Source organism: Humulus lupulus, chromosome 1 (genome assembly GCF_963169125.1).
Source record: "Humulus lupulus chromosome 1, drHumLupu1.1, whole genome shotgun sequence".
Taxonomy (NCBI): Eukaryota; Viridiplantae; Streptophyta; class Magnoliopsida; order Rosales; family Cannabaceae; genus Humulus; species Humulus lupulus.
Genome location: NC_084793.1, coordinates 19,712,451 through 19,737,333, shown reverse-complemented (window position 1 = coordinate 19,737,333; position 24,883 = coordinate 19,712,451). Strand labels below are relative to the sequence as shown.

Here is a 24,883-nt window from a genome sequence, read left to right as displayed (position 1 = left end):
CAACCATGCACCCAAAATACACAATTACGCCCACAGTGGCCAAATTACCAAAATACCCTTATAATAATAAATACTCTCATATGCATGCATTCACCAGCATATAATAATATAATTCACGTAAACATGCATATAATCATTAAATACTATAATAAATCAATTATGGCCCTCCCGGCCTCCTAATCAAGGTCTTAAACCTTATTAGGAAATTTGGGGCATTACAGGCATCTATTTATCAAGTAGCCTGCAGTCTTGACTGCCTCTCCCCAAAAACTCTTCTCTAATCCAGCTCCTCTCAAGTAGAGTTCTGTTCATCCTCTCTGCCAAACCGTTTTGTTGAGGAGTTTTCCTTACTGTATGATGTCTAGCTATGCCTTATCTTTTACATAATTCATTGAAGTCACCTGAGCAATATTCTAATCCATTGTCTGTTTGAAGCTTCTTCACTTTCCTGCCAATCTGATTTTCTGTCAATCTTTTCCAATTCTTAAAACTGTTCAGTGCTTGATCTTTAGATTTTATCAAGATCACCCACACTTTCCTGGATAAATCATCTATTATACTCATAAAGTAGTTAGCACCACCTAGATTTTGTACCTTTGATGGCCCCCAAAGATCTGAATGTAAGTAATCTAATGGTCCTTTTGAAATGTTCTAGTGTCAAACTTTACCCTACTAGTCTTCCCATATACACACTCTTCACAAAAATCCAACTTGTCACAAACTTTGACACTGAGCAGACCTTGTCCTTTCAATTCTGAGATACCCCTATCACTAACATGCCCCAATCTATAATGCCATAGCTTTGTCATATCAGTACCCTTACTTGTTACATTTACAGCTACACCAGTGATGGTTTTTCCATTCAAGAAGTAGAGACAATTTATGTATTCTCCTTTAATTACAACAAGAGTGCCTTTCATAACTTTCATTGAAACTTCATCAATCTTTACTGTACAGCCACCCAATGCAAAAGTCCTAATAGATAACAAGTTTCTTCTAAGATTTGGAACATATCTAACAGTTTGAATGGTCCTTTGAATGTAATCATGCATCTTTATGATCACTGAGTCAATTCCTTGAACCTTGCAAGCTTTGTTGTCTCCTAGTAACATAGTTCCTCATGAAATCTCTTTGAAACAACAAAACAAATTTTTGTTTGGACTCATATGGAAAGAATATATTGAGTCCAAGATCCATTATTTACCAGAATCCATGTTGGACACTACTAACACATCAGCCGAATCATAACCTTCACTATCTGAGACAACACTTGCTTCCCTTTTTTTTTTTTTTTTTTTTTTTCTGTTTGTCACGATTCAACTTGTTCCTGAGAAAGTAACAATCATTCTTGTAGTGTCCCTCTTTATGGCAATAATTACAGATCTTCCCTGGCTTGAATTCAGATTTTGATTTGTGACTGCTGTGACTCCTATGACCACCAAAGCATTTGTGATTCTTGAATTCTCTTTTGTCATTTCTGCCTCTAACCACAAGACCCTCACCACTGAAATCTCCTTTTTCTTCAGATTTCTTCTGAATTTCTTTTGAATTCAAAGCAGCTTTTACTTCTGCCATTGTTAGTGTATCTTTTCCATATAAAATTGTATCAGCAAAATGCTCATATGATTTTGGTAAAGAGCTGAGAAGAATGATACCTTGATATTCATCTTCCACCTTTACACCTATGTTGTTCAACTCTAATATTATTTTGTTAAAGTCATCAAGATGCCTCCTTAGTTCTTTTGCATCATCCATTCGAAGTGTATACAACTTCTTCTTGAGATAGAGCTTGTTTGCAAGATACTTCTTGATATAAATTGCTGCCAGTTTCTTCCATAACTCAAGAGCAGTTTGTTCTGTCGACACCTCTCCTAGGATTTCATCTCCAAGACTCAATAGTATGGCACTATGGGCTTTTTGTAACACCCTGGTTACCCCAGAACAGTTGCGGTGAACGGTGAACCAAAAATTTGACTCGCTACCCGAGTCCTTTGGTTAAAAACGTGCTCTAAGTGTTATTAACAGGTTAAGGTGAAAAGCAATAAAAAGGAAAGGGTATCTTTTATTAAATATATAACTGCTCATGAGCTTATCAAAACATTTACAAGTGATTTAAAACTCAAAATGGTCACTACTGTTTCAAATTTACAAACCCACCGACCTAAGCGAAAAAATAGGGTAAACCCTCTAGTTCCTCTGAGAATTCCTTGGCCGTGGTGGTCAAGCGGCCGCATATGTACACATCACCACCTAAGCTCTCCACTCAAGGCCGGGTGAGTTTTTCTTTCCCTTTACCTGCACCACATAGCACCCATGAGCCGAGGCCCAGCAAGAAAACACAATATAACATGATATAATATCAACAATGATCATAATAATCATTCAGGACTATCAGTCCAAAACAGATAGGTGACAGTAGCAAAAGTCACTAATTAGGGAATAGCTCCCTTCAGCCTTGTGACGATAGGGTCACCGAGGCTTGACAGGTAAGTGAACCTTTCATTAGCTTAAACAGGATAGGTGCATGGTGACTGGTCACCAACATAACCTTCCTCATGACCATAGATTCATAACCCTGGAACATCGTTCCTTAGCCGTGTGACAAGCGGTCACCTGGGCCTTAAGCCCCGGCTCTGAGTAACTAGTCATAGACTAGCCAAGCGCTTATAAGTTTCATCGACCTTAGGGTCGGTCCAGCATTAATGTCTTAGAGCCATTCAATGCTGATATCGATTAGATCTAATCTTCAATCGGCCCTGCGTTTAGGACGCTTATGCCGTTTCTGACTCTTAGGTCAGTGTCCCAGACTAGTCAGTGCCATATACAAATAAACAATATTCGCTAGCATTTAATATGCAATCTAAGTCCACATTTATCAATCAACATGCCTCAATAACAAATACGCATGTCATATATTCACAGGGTGCAGTTTTCTTACCTCAGATTCGAGCTAGAATGAATAAAGAAACGACCCTTGAGAACGATCAACTTTTAGTCCTTTAGTGGTCACCTAGTCATAACCAAACACGAGACATCATCAATAAAAATGATCAACATAGATTCCCAAACCAAAATCTAGCCTCCGGGACACCAATCCAAACTAATCCAAGTAGTAGGAACAATCCCGAGGCCTAAAACTATGTTCCTGGGGTCAAAACACACTGAAGCAAGGGCTGCGGTGCCCTACAATCCCGAGGCCTAAAACTATGTCCCTGGCACCTTGGGCCGCAGCCCCCAGCCACCACTGAAGCAAGGGCCGCGGCGCCCTACATCATGGGCCGCGGTGCCCAGCAAGAGCAATCTCCCCCACCTGCTTCTTCGAGCTAGGGTTGCGGCTCTCCAAGAACAGGGTCGCGGCGCCCAACCCAGAACATGCCCAAACTCGTCCTCCAACATCCCAAAGCCTCCAAAATCATGCCTAAACATTACCAAATCATCAAATCAAAGTTCCCAAGCTTCCCAATGGTTCAAAACCATCAAAACCCAAGGTTCAATCAAACCAAAAACTCAACGGTTTACAAAATCCAATTCAAAGCTTAGAAACTCTAAAAACTCAAAACTTTAAACTTAGATTACCTTCGATTGGGTTGTTTTCCGTCAAATCCTTCAGTCAAGAAGCTTCTAATCTTTCCTAGTATCGCTATGCCTCGATCCTCGTTTGATTCCGACTCCTAGAACTCAAGATTTCTTCAAAATGGCTTCGAACGGTAAAAATGAACTACGGAAAGAGAACGAGAGGTTTTCTAACGTACGTTCTATCTGACAAGCTACTTCAAGCTTAAGTAACCTCAAATAAAACCTAGTGCTCGGGGTCCCAAAAACCTCCCCGGGAACATTATAGTCAAAACTTCTAGAATTTCATCCTCCAATTTATCATCAAATTAACATTCTTATTACCCAATAATTGACCCCGTTATAACAAAACCACTAATCCATTATATAGGACTGTCTCATGCCGAATAACTCGAATATATCTCCATAATAATGGGATCTCATTCACAAATCACATTATGCACCCAAATATACAAATATACCATTAACGGACCAAATTATCAAAATATCATAATACTCAAATGTGAACCCACATGCATGCGTATAATATCATATTATAATATAATTCACATAAGCATGCATATTATCATTTAATGACATAATTAAACAAGTATGGCCCTCCCGACCTACTAATCCCGCCATTAAACCACATCGGAGAATTCGGGCCATTACACTTTTGCTTCTGCATCCTTCTTAATCTTCTCATCTTTAAGCTTTGTAAGGGTTGTTTCATCAATGGCTTCTGAGATACCTTGATGCACGAGTAATGCCTTCATTTTAATCCTCCATAAGCTGAAATCATTTTCCCCAGTGAACTTGTCCACCTCAAACTTTGCTGAACTCATTCTTGCTCTGTTTCTTGATCGACCGAGATGACCACCAAGTAGTTCTTGAATCCTCCAATGGAACTGTGCTCCTGATACCACTTGTTGTGAAAACAACAACAAAAGAACTAACAGTAAATAGAGAATTAACAGCAAAGAAATTTAACTAAAATGAACACAAAGATTACTTGGTTCGGATCATTGTCATGAACCTACATCCAAGGGTCTAATCAGCCTCAAAGGCTAGCTTCTTTATTAAACCAAGAGAGTACAATACAGAGATTTACAATGGAGACTTGCTCTATTACAAATGGCTATGATAAACCTCACAAACTCTCTGTACAAAAAATGAATACTCTCAAAACAAGGAAATATTATTTTCTCGAATGCTTGACTAGAACATATATATAGGCCTAACTAACGTAACTAACTGAGTTGAGTAAGTGCCACATAAGCTAGCTCTTAAGTGGCTGAACCAATACAGCATAGAAGTAATTAGGAAAGCGTTTTATTAAACATTCGTATTAATTTGCCTGTGTCTTAAAATTAATTTTAATTAAGGGATACTTTTATAAATGATTTATATTATTTTGAATTTCATTGTTTCTTTTGCAATACCAATTTCGCGAGCCAATTTCAAACAATGAGTTATATTTTTTTAGACCTTATGTTTTGTCTTATTATATGTTTGGACCATGTATTTTGACAAATTCATTTTTAGACCATGTGTTTAGTAAAATTGTTCAAAAAGACCCATAAACTCAATTTTGATGAAGAAAAAACTAAATATAAGAACACAATTATTAGGCAGAATGATTTTATATTTGTTTTAAATTATTAGTTTGGTGAATTATTTATAATTTTAGTTCATAAAACTTTGACTAAAATCGAATTTAGAGTTCTATTTGAATCATTTTACAAACACACAGGATCTAAAAAGTTATTTGTCAAAACATAAATCCATATAATTAATTGGACAAAACACATGGTCAAAAAATGTATAAACCCTTCAAATAATTGCAAATATGGTCTCCTATTTTATAAATTGGTAAAAAATATATTCTATATTCAATTTTAATTAATAATAAATTAAAAAATAGTGAGAATTTTCATTGCTAGTTTGATAGAGTTCGTGGACGAAAAAAGAGAAAAAAATGAGAAGAAATAATCTAAACTATTGAGCTAAATGTATTGTTTGTAGACCAATTTAAATTCGTTAATCCAAATTGTTATTAAAGAAAAACATAAATACCTAAAATTGTATAAACTTCCATTAATATCTTTTATAACATATTTTTCAAAACTTAATCGTATTATACTTGTGGTCCATACAAATAAATAATTTTAAGAACTTCTAAGAGGTACATATTTATATACCAAATATCTTAGTCTTAAATCACATTTGTGTTATTTTTATCAAACCCGTTAGATAGAGTCAATAAACATTCGATCTCAATTACTATTCCTCTTCATTTTCACTAATAGTTTTAGGGAATTTTTATGGTGCATCTCACAAAAAGAGGTGCACGTTTTTTGTGTTTGTACTCTGTCAACAGTTTTCAGTATAAATTTTTTTTTATGACAATGTATATTATATTTATTTAAAACAGTCTGTAAATTTTTAAAAAATTATAAATAATTTACAGTGTCAAAAATAAAATTTAAACATATTGTTTTCTACACACGTAAAAAAAATAATCACACGTTCAACAACCTATTTAAAATCTATTTTACACAGTATAAATTATTTAAATATTTTGAAAATTTACTTTTAGAATCCTCTTAATAATTATAATATATACCGTTATCAAAAAATTCATTTTAAAAACTGATCACGGGCAAACACAGAGGACCTCTTTTTCTGAGTTGTGAGTTGCAGCACAGAATTGCCCAAATAGTTTTACCTAAACAAAATCAGAAAGCAATATTTTTTAATTCTTAGTGATATCAATTATTTGAGTCCTGCATCATCATACTTGCTAATCCACGTTTAATAACGTCAATCTATGTGGGTCCACTGATCCAACGGCTGAAAAGAAGTAGATTTAATCCAATCCAAGTCCCATTATTCAATAGCAAACTATTTTAAAGTCAAAATTTTCCAGCTATTCCGAAACATAAAAAGAGGAGAGAGATGCAGGGAATCCAATGCCTTTCGTCATAATTTGGACACTCTGGCATTGCCAGTAGAGGGCACCATGACCCCACAGTCCTACGTGGCGTGAATCGACCGTCAGTTTTTCTGACATGGCACTGTTTTTGACCCTTTGATGAGTTGGCCCCATATTTGTCATCTGTCTGAGGTGGACAAGAATGAGAATCTTTTGTCAACAGAGTGGAGTGGTGATTGGATTGGACTTTAGGGTCCCATTATAAGCAAAGGCTAATTTCTTTTTTTTGACTTTTTCAGAGTTTGAATAAAAGAAAAAGAAAGAGACGTACTCTTGTCCATGGTGTTATGATGTATATGGGGATTCACGTAGTTCAACAGTCTCAGAGTCTTTCCCTGATTGCGCTCATGTGTCCTATTTCTAGGACATCAAGGCAAGCCAATAGTCTTATTTCTTCTCCAACCATCACACCCATTTCATTTTGAGGTTAAATCAACACCAAATCTATACCAAAATATATTCTATACTATTATATTAATTTATTGGATTACACTCCGGTTTAAGCAATTTTCTAAATTATTCTCATACTGCATAGGCCTTAAAATTTTCTAAATCACACCACAAAAATGCAATGTCATCTATAATAAAGTTTTATAATAAAACTCATACACAAAATTTATGATGAAAGAGTATTCAACAAAATAATAAAAATAATAACAAAGTAAGATAGTTTCAACAAAACAATAATATAATATAACAAACTAATAAAACTTTTAGCAAAGTAATAAAAACACAACAAACTAACAAAATTAAAAACTATATTAAAAAAATTGATGTTTATTTAGAGTGGTGCGTTTGAGCTGCATTGTACTGCGCAATTTTAAATTACATATTTTTGTACGGTGTAGTGCGGTGTGAGCAATTTATACAGTATGATTGGTTTGACAAACACCCTAAAAAAATTGAGATAAATGAAAGGGAAATGAAGAATTACTTATTTGGCCATAAAATGAGAGACTACCTTATTAGGCATAAAGTGATTGGATTTGAAAAGTTATTACAATCTTCATTATAATATTCTTTTACTTTTAAAATTTTTAATGGCCAATAACTTTAACACTATGTTTGATAAGATCGATGGAAAATAGGAAGAATGAAGAGTTGAAGCGTGATGGAGAGTATGAAGGAGGGAGAGGGTTGTAGTAATTCCTTCCAATTGTGTTGGTGAGGATCATGGAGAGTTAGAATGATAAATTATTACTTAATTTTAAAATTATATTATTATTCTTATAATTATTTTTTAGTAATTTTTTATAAGGCTATATTGGTAATTTTAATCAAATAGGAATGTAACGCCCCAACTCCAAGGACCGTTACGGTGTGCCTTGTAAACAGTGCTAAACTCGCCAATCGAGTCATTTGGCCAAAAACGTGTAACTAAGTGTGATTAACGGTTTAGGGATTAAAAACTTTGGATAAGATGTAACGTTTCATTAGAACGTTTAACATATATACTGGGATCCCAAAAGTATAATTCTAGAGTCTACTACAAGAAAATATTTACAACAGACCGTTTTATGCGGCAAAACAGGGTTTAACCCTAGTTCCACTTTAAACGTCGGGCGTGGCGGACGAGCAGGTGCATATGTACACGTCATCACCTAAGCTCTCCAACTCAAGGATGGTCCAACTTTCTCTTGCCTTTACCTGCACCACAAAGCACTCGTGAGTCGAAGCCCAGCAAGAAAAAACAATACAGCATGATATAATATCAACAGTAATTGTATTAATTGTTCAGGACCAACAGTCCAAGCAAATAGGTGACTATCACAAAAGTCACAAATGTAGGGACAGCACCCTTTAGCCATGTGACGATAGGGTCACTATGGCTTAACAAGTGAGTGAGCATCTCATTAGCTTCAACATGATAGGTGCATGGTGATTAGTCACCAACATAACCTTTCCTCCCGACTCTAGAGTCGTAACTATAGAACAGCGTTCCCTAGCCATGTAACAGACAGTCACCGGGGCCCTATGCCCTGGCTCTGAGTGCTAGTCTTAGACTAGTCAAGCGCTTATATGATCATCGACTTTAGGGTCGGTCCAGCATTAATGCCATAGAGCCATTCAATGCTGATATCGATTAGATATAATCTTCATTCGGCCCTGCGTCCTCGACGCTTATGCCGTTTCTGACCCTCAGGTCAGTGAAACATGACCAGTGCTCAACCCGTTGTGAGCTTAACTAATAAGTCACAGCCTCACAGACAGATCCGACACCATTGCCAATTCTGACTAATAAGTCAGTGCCATACACAAGTAAGCCATGCCACCAAACACATATATCACATGTCCAATATCCATAAACAAGGTATTCAACATGCTTACTTAACAGGTACTAGTACAATTAGGACCATGCACAAACCCAGAGGCACAAGCTCTGAACAGTATCATACTCAGTACTCAAAGCATGTCCTAATCACATGTTTTTTGTGCATCACATGCATTATATTTAACAATCCAACATGCACCAATAATAGCCATGCATGTCACATTTAATAATCAACCAACATGCATCAATAATAGCCATGCATGTCACATTTACGCAGGGTGCAGTTTTCTTGCCTCAGATTCGAGCTATAATGATTAAAAGAACGACCCTTGAGAATGATCAACTTTTAGTCATTTAGCGGTCAGCTAGTCATAACCAAATATAGGATATCATCAATAAAAATGATCAACATAGGTTCCCAAACCAAAATCTAGCCTCCGGGACATCAATCCATACTTAACTGGGTAGTAGGATCAACCCCGAGGCCTATGGGTAGCATCCCCAAGCTAAAAACACATTTCTGGCCAAAAATTCCCTGATGGGCCGTGGCTCACCCATCTGACAAGGCCATTTCCCTCACAAAAACAACCGTAGATCGCGGCTCACCATAGCCATGCCGCGACCCTTTACCAAAATCAGCAAGCACCAGCTTGCTTTCCCCTGCGTTTTCCCTCGGAACCAAACCTTCAAACCAGTTCCAAACCTCTTCCAAACACTCAATCCAACCCCTAAAAATCACCTATATCAAACCCTCATCAAAACCCAAGTTAAACATCAATTAAACTTCCATCAATTCAACTATCCATCAAGAGAGTTACAAACTAAAACCTCAAAGCTAAAACAGAGTAAAACCAGAAACTTATGGCTGAAACTCACCTCAAATTCGAGATCAAACCCCCTCCAATGGCTGAACCAAGTCTACAAACCCAGCTCCTTGATTTCCTAGCTTAACTCCCCAATTCAAGCTCAAAAACTCCAAAGAGGAAATGGAAGAGATGATGCACGGGAAGGAGAAGGAAAACCCTGTTTTGCTCTGTTTTTCTACAGCCATCTAAAGGTCATATACATCCAAACCAAATGACCTAAATACCCCTAGGTCTTTAAAAGTTTCTAAAGCCTTCCCAAGGGTAAAATTGGTACTTTCCACCTATCTCGTTAATTATAATTAACGCTCTCCAACTCCCGCTATTCTCAATATTCTCAAATACCAATAAATCATATCCCATTACCCTTTAATTCCCGGTAATGCTCTAATCATCAAAGTGACCCTAAGACTCACCCCGAGCCTTGAACTTAAACCCGTTATGACTAGACCGAACACTTACATTTCATGATCGTCTCATGCCGAATAGCTCAAACCAATCCACCTTATGATGTGGCTATATTAATTAATCACAACCATGCACCCAAAATACACAATTACGCCCACATCGGCCAAATTACCAAATTACCCTTATAATTAAAAATACTCCCATATGCATGCATTCACCATCATATAATAATATAATTCACATGAACATGCATATGATCATTAAATAGTATCATAATTCAATTATGGCCCTCCCGGCCTCCTAATCAAGGTCCTAACCCTTATTAGGAAATTCAGGGCATTACAAGGAAGGAGAGTCAAAATCCTTCCAATTATAAACGATGAGTTAGATTTTTAATCCTTCCACCTCTCCTCTCCCTCTTACAATCCTCTTTGCCAAACAAATGGATTTCACCTCTCCTACCACCTCTCTCTCTCTCTCTCTCTCTCCTTCTCTCTCCATCCGCCCATATCTCCCTCCTACCAAACATAGACAAATAGATCCTATAAAAAAAAATATTCAATTGTAATGTGTAGTATTGTGTAGCACAATTCTTAATCATATTCTCCGTCCATCTTACTTCCCTTATTCCTACCATACATAAAGTAAAAGAAGGGCGACAGAAGAGCCAAAATTATTTATTTGGCGAGAGATAAAGTGAGATGAACCTAATTTTCCAAAATAAATCCCACATAAAATTAAATAATGAGAGAATTAAGACATAAAAAAATTACATAAATATTCTTTAAAAAAATATATATTTATTTAATAATTGATGATTTAGTAACTTTCTATTTAAACTTTAGATCCATCTTTACCAATTTTCTCACCAAACAACATGGACGAGCTTTATTATATTCCCCATCCATCACATTCCTCGTCCTTTTTAAACTATTCACCATTCCAACTCTCCTTCATTCTTGCCCAAATATAGCCTAAGTCTAATATTGGTAGAACCTCCAAGATGGAGATAGTAACTCAAAAATCATTATAGTAATTTTGGGATTGGTAGGATAGGGGGAGATCACTAAACTTGATCAAGATTATTGACACTAGGGGTGATAATTGATGTTGATGTCATGTTGAGACTCATTTAATTCAAAATCGATCTATTTAATAATTGTGTCAAAAAATAAAATAGGAAATGACACAAAATATGATATTTTTTAAAAAACTTTGAAAAATATAAACTTTTTTCTTAAGTTACTTATGGCATATTTTTCCGTTTACATTTTTATGAGATTTTTTTTTTCCATGCACTTGTAATATTTTATTTGTATACCATATTTTATTTTTTTTATACAATTTTACTAGCTAGCTTTAATATGTTTTAAGGATATTTTTATAATTTTAATTTATTTGTAATGTTTGTTATCATTCATGTTTTATAAAATGTTTTTTTACATTATTCTTTTTATAGAAAATAAAACCGAGACATTCTTCACCATTATTTTTATTCTCATTTCTTCTTCTTCTTCTTTTCTTCCATTTTTTACGTTCTTCAACATTTTCTTCACAGTAACTGGTTATCACTATTAAAACAATTTTGATTTTTTTTATGTGGTGGTAATCGTATGCCACTGTCAATTTTTTTTAGTGATTTGTGGTAACCGGTTACCACTATCATTTTTTAAGCGATGTGGTGATAACTAGTTACAACTATAAAAATAATTTTTTTAGTAATGTACCACTATTAAAATACCAATTGAATTGTAATTAGTTACTTAGTTAGATCTGGAAAGAAAAAAAAATACAGTTCTACTTGTCCTCATCAAACCATGACAACCCCGCCTGTCCTTGTTGACCCACAACAACCCCTCGAAGTGGAGGACCATCGTCGAAGCTGGGAGCTCGTCGCCCAAGAGCCACCATCGTGCACAGTTGTAGAGAAAGAGGACAAAGACGATGATCAGAGGGAGAGAGGTTGAAGAAAGCATATGTGAAGCCCTAATCCCAAATTGGTTTTTTAGTCTTTTGTTTTATTTTTATGATAGTTAATTTTTTTTATGAATTTTAAATTTTAAAATCAATTAAAGTTAATTTATAAAAATATTTATGAACTAACGGAGCTTAACATACAGAGCTTAATAAAATTACTTTTACTGACTTTGGATACCTTACCTAAAAAAAGATTGGGTATATGCTGATTACAAACCCCATATATTGAGTACTTTTACAACAAATATCAAATTTAAATACACAACTTCAAAAATATAAAACAAAAAACAACGCCAAACGAATCCTAAATCTCCCAAATAATATATGACAATTAGCTACTCAACTACAAATTATATATATGTATAAACAATTTTTTAATGGATATTACCCATAAATTATTACCAAGAATCATAATGGCATTGCAAATGATGACTTGGTATAATAAATTACTAATAAGTGGAATTTTTTTTACCAATATTTATTTTTGCATTTAATTTAGATTGTTTATTTTTCATTAGGAAATGGTAATTTCAACCAATATGTAGCTTAACCTTATATTATTAGGACCACAAACACACCATATAATTGTTTTTAGTACATATTAAGTAAGACCCCCATAAATGGCAAAACCTTATCTATTATGATATATTCTCTTCAAAGTGTCAATAGACTTCATCTAGAACTCCAGCATCAAATGACTTTTGGTAGCTATTACACTAATGCCTACTTCCACAATCTTTATTCTCTAAAGTAAGAAAAAAAAAAATCTGTACACGGTAAAATAAACAAAAATACACATGACTTGAAAATAACAAAACAAAGGCATTTGATTTTTATATAAATTTTGACTTGGCTTGAAAATAATAAAATATACATGGCATGCATAAATATGTGAATTTTGAATCAAACTATTTAATTTGAAAATATATGACAGCACCTTTGACTTGACAATTGTGTTTTATATCAATATGACATAAACATATTTTTTTACTTAATTAATGTATAATGGTTATAATTTCAAATAATTATTTAGTATTTAAATAATAGGCTAAATATCACCATAAAATTCTCACTAATGTTATTATTAAAAATTCCATGGTTAGAAATATTAATATAAAAAATGTAATTTTAAATCATAACAAATCTTATTATCTATAAACAAAATTAAAACTAAAATTATAGACCATTTCCACAAATTTCTCATAGAAATCACCATAAAAAAATTGTGTCATAATGTTAAATAATATATATATTTTTGAAATGTACACTATATTTTTTTTTAGTTATGCCCTCATACTATATCTAAACATATTATTTCATTTAAACATTTATAACTGTATATTATTCGAATTATTTCCTATATCTATACTTATTTAATCACGCAATTTTTTTTCCCTTAACGCCATCATGAAGAGACAAATTGTCAAGACTAGCACAAACAATCTTCAATCTATTCTTTAAAAAATCATGCATTTTAACTATTTTTAACAAAGGTTATTACTATTAACGTACGAAAAAAATCATTCTCCAACATGGCTAATGCGAAGTAGCTGTTTTAAAAGTAGTTTGTAAAATTAAAAGTTTAAATATAAAATCTTTTAAATTAATTTTCGCCGATGAAATGTTTCAAATAATATATTTATACAATTAATAAATATTGTACATGCACTTTTTTCTTTTTGGAATGTAAATTCCTCCACCAACATTTTATAGAAAAAATAAATTATTTAAAGCATGTGGACCGTTCTAATAATATTTCATAAAGAATTTTTTTTAATATATAAATATAATTTTTCACATAATAATTTGTGGAGCGTTCTAGTGTCCTGCATATAAAATTATAAATAAAGTCTTATGAATTCTTTCATTTCTGGGATTTTTTTAATGGACAGTACTCTCTCAGTTATTTATAGTTGCAAAAAGAAAAAAGCAAAAATAAAAGCACCTACTTTGACTGTGGAAGAGAGAGAGTGAGTGAGTGAGTGAGGAAAATCAGCTTTAATGGAGTATTGAACCCCAGGTCTCCAGAAGTAGAACCCATTTGTCATTTCTCACAGTCCTCACTGTCTCCCTCCTGGGGTCGTAACCTTCACTATCTTAACCCCAAATGCACCTTCATTATCTTCTACCTCTCGCTATCTAAACCCATCAACTCAACACCATCACCAGTACTGAGACTGAGACTGAGAAACCCCATTTTCATGGATCCTTATTCCAAGTTCTCCTTCTCTCTCATTCTTAGCTTCGTCGTCCTACTTCTCACTTCCAGAGGTAAACTACTCACTCATTTCACTGTTGTTTTCTTTTAGGGTGTTTCTATTGAGATTCTTTTCTTTTTTAAGTAAGAAAAATAACCAAAAATGGTTTTTTTTTTTTTTTCAGGTGTCTCTGCTGCCACCTTTAACTTCGTGAATCGATGTGACTACACTGTTTGGCCGGGTATTCTAGCTAATGCCGGAAGCCCAAGACTCGACAGCACAGGATTTGAGCTCCCAAAGGACACCTCTCGATCTTTCCTGGCTCCGACGGGTTGGTCGGGCCGTTTTTGGGGCCGGACGGGTTGTGCTTTTGACGAATCAGGTTCAGGGTCTTGTCTCACTGGAGACTGTGGTTCTGGCCTGATCGAGTGCAACGGCGCCGGAGCTGCTCCGCCAGCGACTCTCGCCGAGTTCACTCTAGGAACCGGCGGGCAGGACTTCTACGACGTTAGCCTCGTCGACGGTTATAACTTGCCCATGGTCGTTGAAGGAACGGGCGGGTCAGGTCTATGCGCCTCTACGGGCTGCTCCACGGACTTGAACCAGCAATGCCCGTCGGAGTTGAGGGTCGGAAACGGTGACGCGTGTAAGAGTGCGTGCGAGGCGTTCGGGAGCCCGGAATACTGTTGCAGCGGCGCGTATGGTTCACCCTCCACTTGCAGGCCGTCGGTTTACTCGGAGATGTTCAAGTCTGCTTGTCCAAGATCGTATAGCTACGCGTATGACGACGCTACTAGTACGTTTACGTGTACGGGAGCCGATTATACGGTGACGTTTTGTCCATCTTCTCCAAGGTAATACTCAAAAGAAAAAAAAAGCTATGATTTTTAAGCTTTAGTGTTTGTTACTCAAGCTATAAGTTTTTTATTGATAGTTTGGTCTTGGAATAATTTTTTTTTATTCTTTGTGAAAGTAAGTCTTCTAAATGCTTTGATGGGATTTTGTTTAGTTCCTTTGTTTTAATATCTAAACTTTGAAGCTATTTTGGGTTAATATTAGTGTTAGTGGTGTTAGAAAATGCTCCACTAAAATCTGAATCTATCTATTTATTCTTCTTTTGAGATAAAAGATCTATCCATTCCTTTATGTTTAATCATTCTTCTAATTTGATATATGTGATGTGTTGGTGAGAAAATAGTAATTAGATGGTGCCAAATATTCCCTTTTAATGGCTAATTAATCTCCCTATAATACATGCTTAGAATATGTGTTTTAATTGAGGTTAGTGGGTTAGCCTTTCTGTCATTCATTGCCCATATATTTGTGTCAGAATAGAGAATCTGGACAAAGAATCTGATGAATAATAATAATAGCTTCATTAAGTCCTTGCTTTGCTTGATTGAATCATTACTTTTCATTGATTACTCATCTAATTTTCTGGTCATGTGGGTGTGAACTGTTCAGTCAGAAATCCTCAAGAGATACTACACCAGCAGCAGGGTCACAATCCGGGGTAACATATTCGGATCCAGGACAACAACAACAACAACCCGAGGTAACATACCCGGAATCTGGAACAGGGTCGGGTTCTGGATCCGGATCTGGAGGAACCATTTTGGCAGATGGGTCATGGTTGGCTGGTTTGGCAATGGGAGACTCACCAAGAACAGTCTCATCACCCTCAACTCTACATGCTGCATTCATAGCCCTTGGAGCTTTTTATGCCATCTTATTCAGAAAGTTGTAACCTAGATTCATGAGTTTGGTTTTGGTTTTTGGTTTTTTTTAGTTTTCTCCAATGTGAAATTTCTCGCAGTTTGCAGTAGCAGTGTTATTAGTAATTTAGTAGAGTTTTGTATTTTCTAGGAAAGCTGACAGATTCATCCAGATTGTAAACCACTACTCCTTCAAGATTCTCCCAAACTATTCCTGTAACATACACGTTTTTTTTTTTAATTTCAAAAAAAGGGTCTTCATTGCCTTTTGGTTTATTGAGAATATTTAGGCCCTTTTCTTTCCCACTTGAGCTTCTTTTTGAGTTTCTCCATTATTTTTTTTTGTTGAAGAAAACAAATTAGGGTTCGAATCCACTTTTATTATTCCGGGGTTATGATTTTGTTTGTTTTTGTCTTGGTTAACAAATTATGATGCGAGTGATTGGTTCATTAGTTATATTTTTTTTTGCCTATGGTTAGGTTACATTAAGTCCTTTTAATGTGAGTGGGGTTTCATTGTTGGCTTTGTCTTCACTATGGTTAGGATACCTTTTAAGGATTTTACAAAATTTTATTTTCCTTTTTATTATTATAATTTCATTTGTCTGCAATGGGAAAGGAATTTAATAAAAGAAAAACGTATAATCATCATTTGGTTCACTAGGATGTGAAATGATTTAATACCATTGGTGAGATTTTCATAGGAGAATATGTTAATAACTTAATCATAAGTTTGGGTACTGAGGCACCGATGATGATGCCCTATAACAAATCTTTGGAATAAATAACAAAGGAATATGGATCTTAAAAAGATAAAGTGCCTTCTTTTTGTAATTCGGTGATACTTGCGGCTAAATTTTAATTGTTGATATATATATATACTAGGCTTTGGCTTTTTCATTTTTTTAATTCTTCCAAAACTAGTTATGAATATGAAATGTGAAAGTTTGTTTGAATTGAATTTGAGCCGAAAGCCAAAAAGGGTTTCTTTTGGATGATAAGTATAGACATCTATCAAATTTCTTGACCAAATTGTCAAAGTTATTGTGCTGCAATGAAGTCATTTGACGTAAGTCAATAGTTAAGATGCTCTTAACCAGTTAAGTGAACTGGAATCTACTTTGTTTCATTCTAGATAAGTTCATAACTCTACATGGCAAAAATACAATGTTTTGTGATTAGCTCTAAACATGTGTTGGGTTTAGAGTGATTTTGGATACTCAATTTAGTAATATGGTGTCCAGATTTCGCTCCGCTTAGTGATGAATTATATTTGGTTACCAATTGTTCGAACTGTGATTAGATTGACCGATTAAAGTAAATTAAACAAATAAAATCTAAAGCCTATGCATTGAAATTTATTTTTTAGTTTACCAACTAATTTATTACAGATCGAACAATTTCTGATATGGGCTTGTAAATGCGTCAATCAAGGGTAGCCGTTGCATGTCAGTGGCATATTAATGTGATATCATATATGCATTATAACTTAGATAATTTCTCCTAGGTCCTCGAACAGAACAAGACCTTTTCATGTGGGGCCTCATATCATACCCTCAATAGGCTGAATAATTCAATCTCAGACTATATGGTAGTTGCACTTTTTATTGAACCCCAGTAAATACTAATAATAACTTCAATAATTTTTAACAATTGAAGTTTGCACGATCAGACGAGTGTTAAACGAGCTCATAAAATAATACCAGGACCATGGAAGAAGAATGATATCATGGCATAAGAGGAAAGGTATGCCAAAATGTGGGCCAATGTTCTGCAGTGCTTTTTCTTTCTAGTTATTCATAACAATAACTCTGTAAAAATACTACACCTAACTTCTAAAGAAGATAAGGCCAACTTTGAATCATTATTGGCTATGCACTTAAGCTGATTTTTAGTGTAAATTCTCCAAGTTTTTCTAAAGGGTATTTTGAAAATATGTGAATTGGTAAGAGAGTGAGTCAGAGCTGAATGCTGAAGTGTTTAGTTTCTTCACCTTGAGAGAGTGAGAATGTGGAATTTGCAGCTCTGTTTTGATACTTGACATTGACCTTGTACTCACCTAGAAATCCATAGAAACTATATGATCCATGATTATCACTCACACCCTCTAATTCCCCAGTTTGCCATTCTTTCAAAAGCTTGTCAACTACATCACCAGCTGGGAGGTTTTGGAGATTGTTGTCTGTCAGGCACATTTGGTAGCATCCATTAGGATGGAGAGCAGTCCAAAGCATTATACCATTAACAGATGGATGTGAAAAGCCTTCTCTTAAAACTTGTTCTAAGTAGATAGCCTGCAAAAGAACATAATTTCCAAGCTATTATTAATAATACTACTATTAAACAAGTTCAAAGACACATTTAATAGTTGCTTTGTTGCTTACCTGAGATGTTTTGTCAAGGGTTTTACTGATGTCTACTTCTGTCAGCCAAATGGGAATTCCTAATGTGGCCAACTTATCTAGTATAGCTCTCATTAGTGGAGGATTAGGTACTGTAAAATGCCCCTCTAGACCAATTCCATCCATAAAAACTCCACCTTTTTTGAGTTCTATCAACCTTGAAATATAGGTATCAACGGTTGAGTTCACATCACTGCATGTCTCAACTACGTTGAATTCATTCATGAATAAGGTTGCCAACGGATCATATTTGTGTGCAGATTCATAGAAACTCAGTGTGGCATCAGGGCCAAGCCGTTTTTCATAGAAATCAAAGTGAAGCATTTCATTGCTAACATCCCAATGAATGAATTCATCTTTGTATTTGCTCATTAGGCTTTGGATTCTAGAGTCCACAGCTGATTTAAGGTCAAAGCTGGTGAGATTTCTAACCCATGGTGGTGTGTACACGGGGTCTTCCCAAAATATGTTATGCCCTCTTGCTATAATTTGATTAGCTCGAATGAACTCCAACATTTGATCTGCTAAGGTATAATTAATTTGGCCTTGTTTAGGTTCTGTTGCATACCATTTGAGTTCATTTTCGAAAACCGCAGCATTGAATCGTTTTGCAAACCATTTCTGAAATGAAACTTCAATAAATAAACAAGATCTAAGATATGAATTAATTCATCAGACAGTTGGTAAACTAGTCACCTGATATGGCAAATTTCCTATGATGGTCTTTGCTATGGCAGACCCAAATGGGAAATCCTTGGCCACTTGCTCTATAGAAACCGTGGCTCCTTGTAACCTTTCTCCATTTTCATTAGAGACATGAACTGTCACAGCACGTTTCCTTTTCTACAACAACAAAAATGTGTACTCAAAATCTGAAAGCTTTTATTGAACACAAACAACATGGCATTTGATCTTGAAGATCTTACAACTCAACTTAGTTTCTATGAGTTAAACAAGTGCATTTATCTAAGCAAGTGAGTATATATACTTACATAATTGATTATATATTGCTGATTTATTCTCCATTGTTCATTGGTAAATGATTGCAGAGAAGAGCTTGCAATGTTTATACCAACATCACTATCATCTGAATTCTGTAAAACCAAGAATCAGTTGAGAAATATTTTATTTTTAAAAAGCCAAAAATGAAAAGTTTGGTTACCTGAAAATATAATATTGATAAATTGGAGGGTGTGTCAAGAACAAATCCACCCTTAAGAAAAGACCAGCATCCACGCTTAGCCAAAACAGTGCCTACACAGTTATAGGTCTCATCTTCTGTCTTCAAACTTACCCTTATGAGAGCTGAACCCTCACCTTCTATCTTAACCCAACCTGTGTCCATTAACCAAGTTATGTTTTTGTCACCTTCTATATGCTATACAAAATGATCTTAGATTAAAAAATAAATGTTAGTCAAAGACTGATGGTGCAAATATTTGTTGACACTATGTGAAGAGCATTATTGTGAGAGCATATGTGGTGTTGAGTAAAATATAATAATGGGTGAGACTATTTATACCTTTATTTTTCCTTTTATTACCTTTCTCTATTATTTAATTATTATCAAATATATTATTTTTGGTAAATTGAAATAAATAAGAATGAAAACAATTTTTTTAGAAATAATTGTTAGAATAGTATAGTTATTACAAATATAAAAATTTAAATTGTAATTTAAAAAATAATTTTGATTCTAATAAGATAATTTTTACTTATTTGTATTTATATTTGTTCTTATTTAAAGTTAAAAATAAAATTAAAAATTGTGATTAGATTATTTATTCTTGAAAAATTATTATTATTTTAAATTGAGAGTATCATTTTTTAAATATAATGTATATTTATAGATGTAGAATTTATCTTTATTAACTAATGGGGAAATTTTATGCTAAGTTTTTTAGAAAGTGTGAATAAATTTTAAAATTTATGAGGAATTTATTTAGAAATAAGTGGAAAGAGAGGGGAATTTTTTTTGAAGAGCACTCACAACAAGTGTACTACAATTTTGTCTTATTTTACATCACCAAAACTTCATTCTTTCTATTTTACCTCACAGTACCATACACCAGGTTTTTTATTTTACATCACCAAAACTCAACTTTAATATTTTTTATTAATTTTAAATATTCTCTCCCACTTTCAATAATATCTCTATACATTTTAAAATTTGTAATGTTTATCTATATATTTTCAAATATAATTATATTTTACAATTAAAAAACAATAATTATACTTTACAATTAAAAAATAATAATTATACTTCATTTTAAATTAGCCAAAATTTATAAAATAAACTAAAGTATAAATTAATTCAAAAATATAAAAATACTCATTCTAAATATTGTAATAACAAAACAGAATATAAAAAATAATACATATATTATAAAATTTAACAGATACCTAAATAACAAAACAACTAAATAATAAATCATAAAGAATAATAATTAAATATCTAAATAATATAATATCAATATGTAAAATATTATATTATTATATATGTATGTATATTACAAATCATAACACAAACTATATAAAAATATATATACTAGGTGCAAGCAACATGCAATGTTTATTTTTTTAGTTTTATTTAGAAAATTTATTAATTATTTTTATTATGCTTTTTGTGATTTCCATATAAATTATCTATGTTTTAAAAAAAATGATTATATTCTACATTAAAAAAAATAATTATACTCTATTTTAAATTAATCCAAAGTTATAAAATAAACTAAAATATAAATTAATTAAAAAATATAATAATAATAATATTCATTGTAATAACAAAAAAAAATATTGTAATTTGATAAATACCTAAATAGCAAAACAATAAATTAATAAGTCATAAAAAATAATATAAAAATACTTAAAATAATATAATATTAAAAAATATATATTTATATATATGATATTGAAGAAAAAAGATGTAAACAAGTTAGATTAAATAATTTTTTAAAAAAGGTAAAATAATATTATGGAGAATATAGAGATTGAGAAAATATTTATATATTGTTATATGTATTTTTAAAGAGAATATATATATATATATATTAGATATATGTATATATGTAAAGGGGAAGACTTCACTTTAAGTGAAAATAAATTTATAAAAGTAAAAATTCTTAAAAAATTTCATAAATTAACTTTTTTTTTTTGTTGAAAAAAAATCATATTTTTGCACTTTCTATTAAAAATCTCATATAAAATGTAAATTATTCTTATATTTTTTCTTCTATAAATATATTTATATATATATGAGAATTATTTTATAGGGGCTTCACTTTAAGCCTTACCGGTGGGGCTGTCAGTGTTTTCAACTCGTGAACAGTTTTCAACGCGATTTTTTATGACTGTGTATATTATAGCTATTTAGAGCATCCTACAAATTTTTAAAAAATTCCGAATAATTTACAGTACCGAAAACTAAGTTCAAACATGTTATTGCACGCGTGACTAATTTTTTTTAATGCACGTGAAAAACAATATGTTTGAACCTGGTTTTCGGTACTGTAAACAATTTGGAATTTTCTGAAAATTTGTAGGATGTTCTAAATAGCTACAATATACACGCTCATAAAAAAAATGACGCCAAAAATTTTTCAGGGGTCGAGAAATACTGAGAGCCCCACCGGTAAAGCTTAAAGTGAAGCCCATATAATTTTTTTTTTTCCAATATATATATATGAAAGAAGAAAGTAAAGTAAAAATAAAAATAAAATAATATATACTACATGAATAGTGTTATACAAATCTACAACATGAATATTACTTTGAACTAAATATTTTGTATTTTACATCATTTGATGGAGGTGTGATTTTGAGATTTTGATCTTCTACGTGAGTGTTCTGAGGGTGTACTGGCCATCTTCGAAAAGACACTATTCACTATATTTGGGTAAGATGGAAAATCTTTAGCGCTAAATATATATGATACATCGTTAATTGATATATTTTTAGACAATGTTGTTTTAAATATTTTTTTTACATAATAAACTAAAATTAATTATTAGCCACGATTTAAGTATTTTTATTTATATTATTATAAATTAACTAATAAAACATATAGTTAATTAATTGGTAAAACTCTAAATATTTGTTAGAATTTAATTAATAAAATGAAGAGAATATTCTATTTTTAAGAAAATATATTTTTTAGTGTGATTTAAACCACAATTATTTTAGCACAGTGCCCAACATCACCTGTGTTATTTAGTATTTTCTTCGTATATATGTCCCTTATGCATTACAAGGAAGGCCAACCTGTAAGTAATGCAAATATTGATATTTTTATAACATGTATATATAAAATAGTATTTGTAAAACTACGAACCTTTTGTATAGATATACAACAATATTTTTTTTTTAAATTTCAAGCCATTTTTAATTGGGGATACCTGATCTGCCAATGTTTAGGGCCAACCCTAATTACAAGTGTCATTGGCTTAAAAGTATTTGCCCTTTTGATTTTTTAAACAAAAGATCTCTCAAGTTTCTTATAAATTTTATATTTTCTTTAACTAATACACATTTTAAAAAACTTAACAAATAATCCCTCAAAATTTTGATATATACTTTTTTTTTTTAAATATATATATTGAATTTACAAATAATGTCCAACCAAAAATTTCTCCCTTCTTATCAATGCCCGAACGTGCATTAAGTAGTACTAATTGTCAACCTTTAGTACACAATAAATTATATGATGTCATTTTTAATAATCACTTAATCATTTATTTGCCCAAAATTCGTATAGATAAATAATTATAAACTGTATATCTACTCAACAATCCGTTGTAGTCTAGTTGGTCAGGATACTCGGCTCTCACCCGAGAGACCCGGGTTCAAGTCCCGGCAACGGAAATCTTTTTTATTTTATTTTGATTTTCCCATAATATATTTTTTTTGGAATTGAAAAGTGGGAAGAAAAAAAAAACATAACAGTACTGGAAAAAAAAGTAAGTGGAAAAAGAAGATAGTAAACTCAACTGGAGAAGCAGTAAATGGTGGATTGAGTAAGGTTGCGAAGTATGAACGCAGGTGAATAGAAACCATCACTTCCATATTCCCCAACAGCGGTAGGCTTCTCTTTATTAAGAATTCCTCCATTGTAGAGTGGCCTCTCAGGCTTCACTTTACACTGCAACCAAACCATATATAATATTATATATCTAATAGAAAATCACGTATTAATTAATACATAACTAATAATAATAATAATAATAATAATACCTCAGTGTAAGCCGTATAATCATACAAAGGCCCATCTGCATTACCAAATATAATGAACCACACAATCATTCAAACCAGTTAACTAAAAAAGTGTTAATATAATCGAAACAAATAGAGCGATGAGAAATCAGTACCCAATGAAGCAACAGCAAAAAAGGGCCAAGTTGCGAATAGAAAGAGAACAAAGATCGATCCCATCTTCATAGGAGAGTAAAGAGTACCAAAATACTATTGCTCTGACGATTGATCAGTAAGAGTGAAATAAGATGTAAATAGCTGAGGCCTGAGTTGAGGCTGAGAAGTGAGAACAATAATAATAATAATGTTATGGTCACAAGGGGAACAGAGCAGTAAAGCCAGTAGCCAGGCTTCTGTACTCAACTATTATATGTCTATATCCGTGTGTAGTTCACATGCCTTAATATGTTTTTGTTTTGTGTCTTTGTTATGAGAGTGCTTTCACATGTGACCATACAAAATTTATAGAGGAACATCCTAACCGTTGGCCTAGCTAGGAGTAGTACTACCCCTTGTTTGGTGCTTTTTTAAGTCTAATCCTTGTTTTTATATACCAGTCAAGTTAAGGTTTGTGTTCCTTGATTTGGCCGTATCGATGTTTGCCTAAACTTCAGTCATTATTGGATGCTTTAATGTAAAATTACGTGCCATTCATTTAACTTAGAAGGCGTATTGGTTGTTCATTGACATTTACTCTAAAAATTTATGTTCGATACAAAGTAATGAGAAGTTACGGCGTCGTTTTACAAAGGCTAGTTTACACGGCAAGCCAGGTACTATCCAGAAAGATTTTCATGGTTCAGAGACTTAGAACTTTTGCACTCGCGCATGGTGCTATTTGGGACCATATGAATCAACATGCTCACAGTCATGGGTATTATTGCCTTGCACACAACCACACCCAAAAAAAAATAATAAAAAACATTGAAAAAAAAGTGGGAAATGAAATTATTTTGGTGAAGACCAATTTCATAATCAGATTAAATAAGTTTAATATACTATTGTGACAGACGCTAGTTCCAAGATTTCATTTATGCCCATTACACTATGTCTTATGTATGGTATGAAAGCTTAGGTTGTGGGTAATTCCCACTTCCTTTATTTCATTCATAATTATCCTTAATTAAGCTTTGAATTAAATTAAGTTTGAGTTAATTTAAACAATAAAGGAGTACTAGCTAGTACTAGTATATATATTGGTACGTAGAATGAGATTTAAGACAAATATTGGTGTTTGGTAAATTAAAAGCATAT

At 32.9% G+C, this 24,883-nt stretch overlaps 2 protein-coding genes and 1 non-coding gene across 3 annotated transcripts; 2 read left to right on the top strand and 1 right to left on the bottom strand.

The window, feature by feature from the left end:
* The first annotated feature begins 13,955 nt into the window (after window positions 1–13,955).
* On the top strand, window positions 13,956–16,286 carry LOC133788504 (thaumatin-like protein 1). The gene is made up of 3 exons (XM_062226013.1): window positions 13,956–14,338; window positions 14,450–15,119; window positions 15,730–16,286. The coding sequence occupies exons 1-3, from the start codon at window positions 14,269–14,271 to the stop codon at window positions 16,010–16,012; spliced, it is 1,023 nt and encodes a 340-aa protein (XP_062081997.1). The 5' UTR covers window positions 13,956–14,268; the 3' UTR covers window positions 16,013–16,286.
* A 1,453-nt stretch (window positions 16,287–17,739) lies between these two features.
* LOC133788498 (endo-1,4-beta-xylanase 5) lies at window positions 17,740–24,133 on the bottom strand. Its single transcript, XM_062225999.1, has 8 exons — window positions 23,746–24,133; window positions 23,612–23,646; window positions 23,369–23,519; window positions 19,545–19,717; window positions 19,375–19,476; window positions 19,079–19,225; window positions 18,365–19,003; window positions 17,740–18,274 (listed from the first exon to the last, which is right to left on the bottom strand). Exons 1-8 carry the CDS (start codon window positions 23,813–23,815, stop codon window positions 17,939–17,941), a joined length of 1,653 nt encoding a protein of 550 aa, XP_062081983.1. The 5' UTR covers window positions 23,816–24,133; the 3' UTR covers window positions 17,740–17,938.
* TRNAE-CUC (transfer RNA glutamic acid (anticodon CUC)) lies at window positions 23,170–23,242 on the top strand. Its single transcript has one exon. It is a non-coding gene; the product is annotated as a tRNA-Glu (tRNA).
* Window positions 24,134–24,883: the final 750 nt, after the last annotated feature.

What these genes read in the sequence shown, in the direction of transcription:
- LOC133788504 (XM_062226013.1), top strand. Translation starts at nt 14,269, where the DNA reads ATGGATCCTTATTCCAAGTTCTCCTTCTCTCTCATTCTTAGCTTCGTC. An exon ending in CCTACTTCTCACTTCCAGAG is followed by an intron (nt 14,339 to 14,449) that starts GTAAACTACTCA and finishes TTTTTTTTTCAG; the next exon opens with GTGTCTCTGCTGCCACCTTT. An exon ending in TTTTGTCCATCTTCTCCAAG is followed by an intron (nt 15,120 to 15,729) that starts GTAATACTCAAA and finishes TGAACTGTTCAG; the next exon opens with TCAGAAATCCTCAAGAGATA.
- LOC133788498 (XM_062225999.1), bottom strand. Translation starts at nt 23,815, where the DNA reads ATGAAGATGGGATCGATCTTTGTTCTCTTTCTATTCGCAACTTGGCCC. An exon ending in ATTATACGGCTTACACTGAG is followed by an intron (nt 23,520 to 23,611) that starts GTATTATTATTA and finishes GTTTGGTTGCAG; the next exon opens with TGTAAAGTGAAGCCTGAGAG. An exon ending in AGCAATATATAATCAATTAT is followed by an intron (nt 19,226 to 19,374) that starts GTAAGTATATAT and finishes TTGTTGTTGTAG; the next exon opens with AAAAGGAAACGTGCTGTGAC.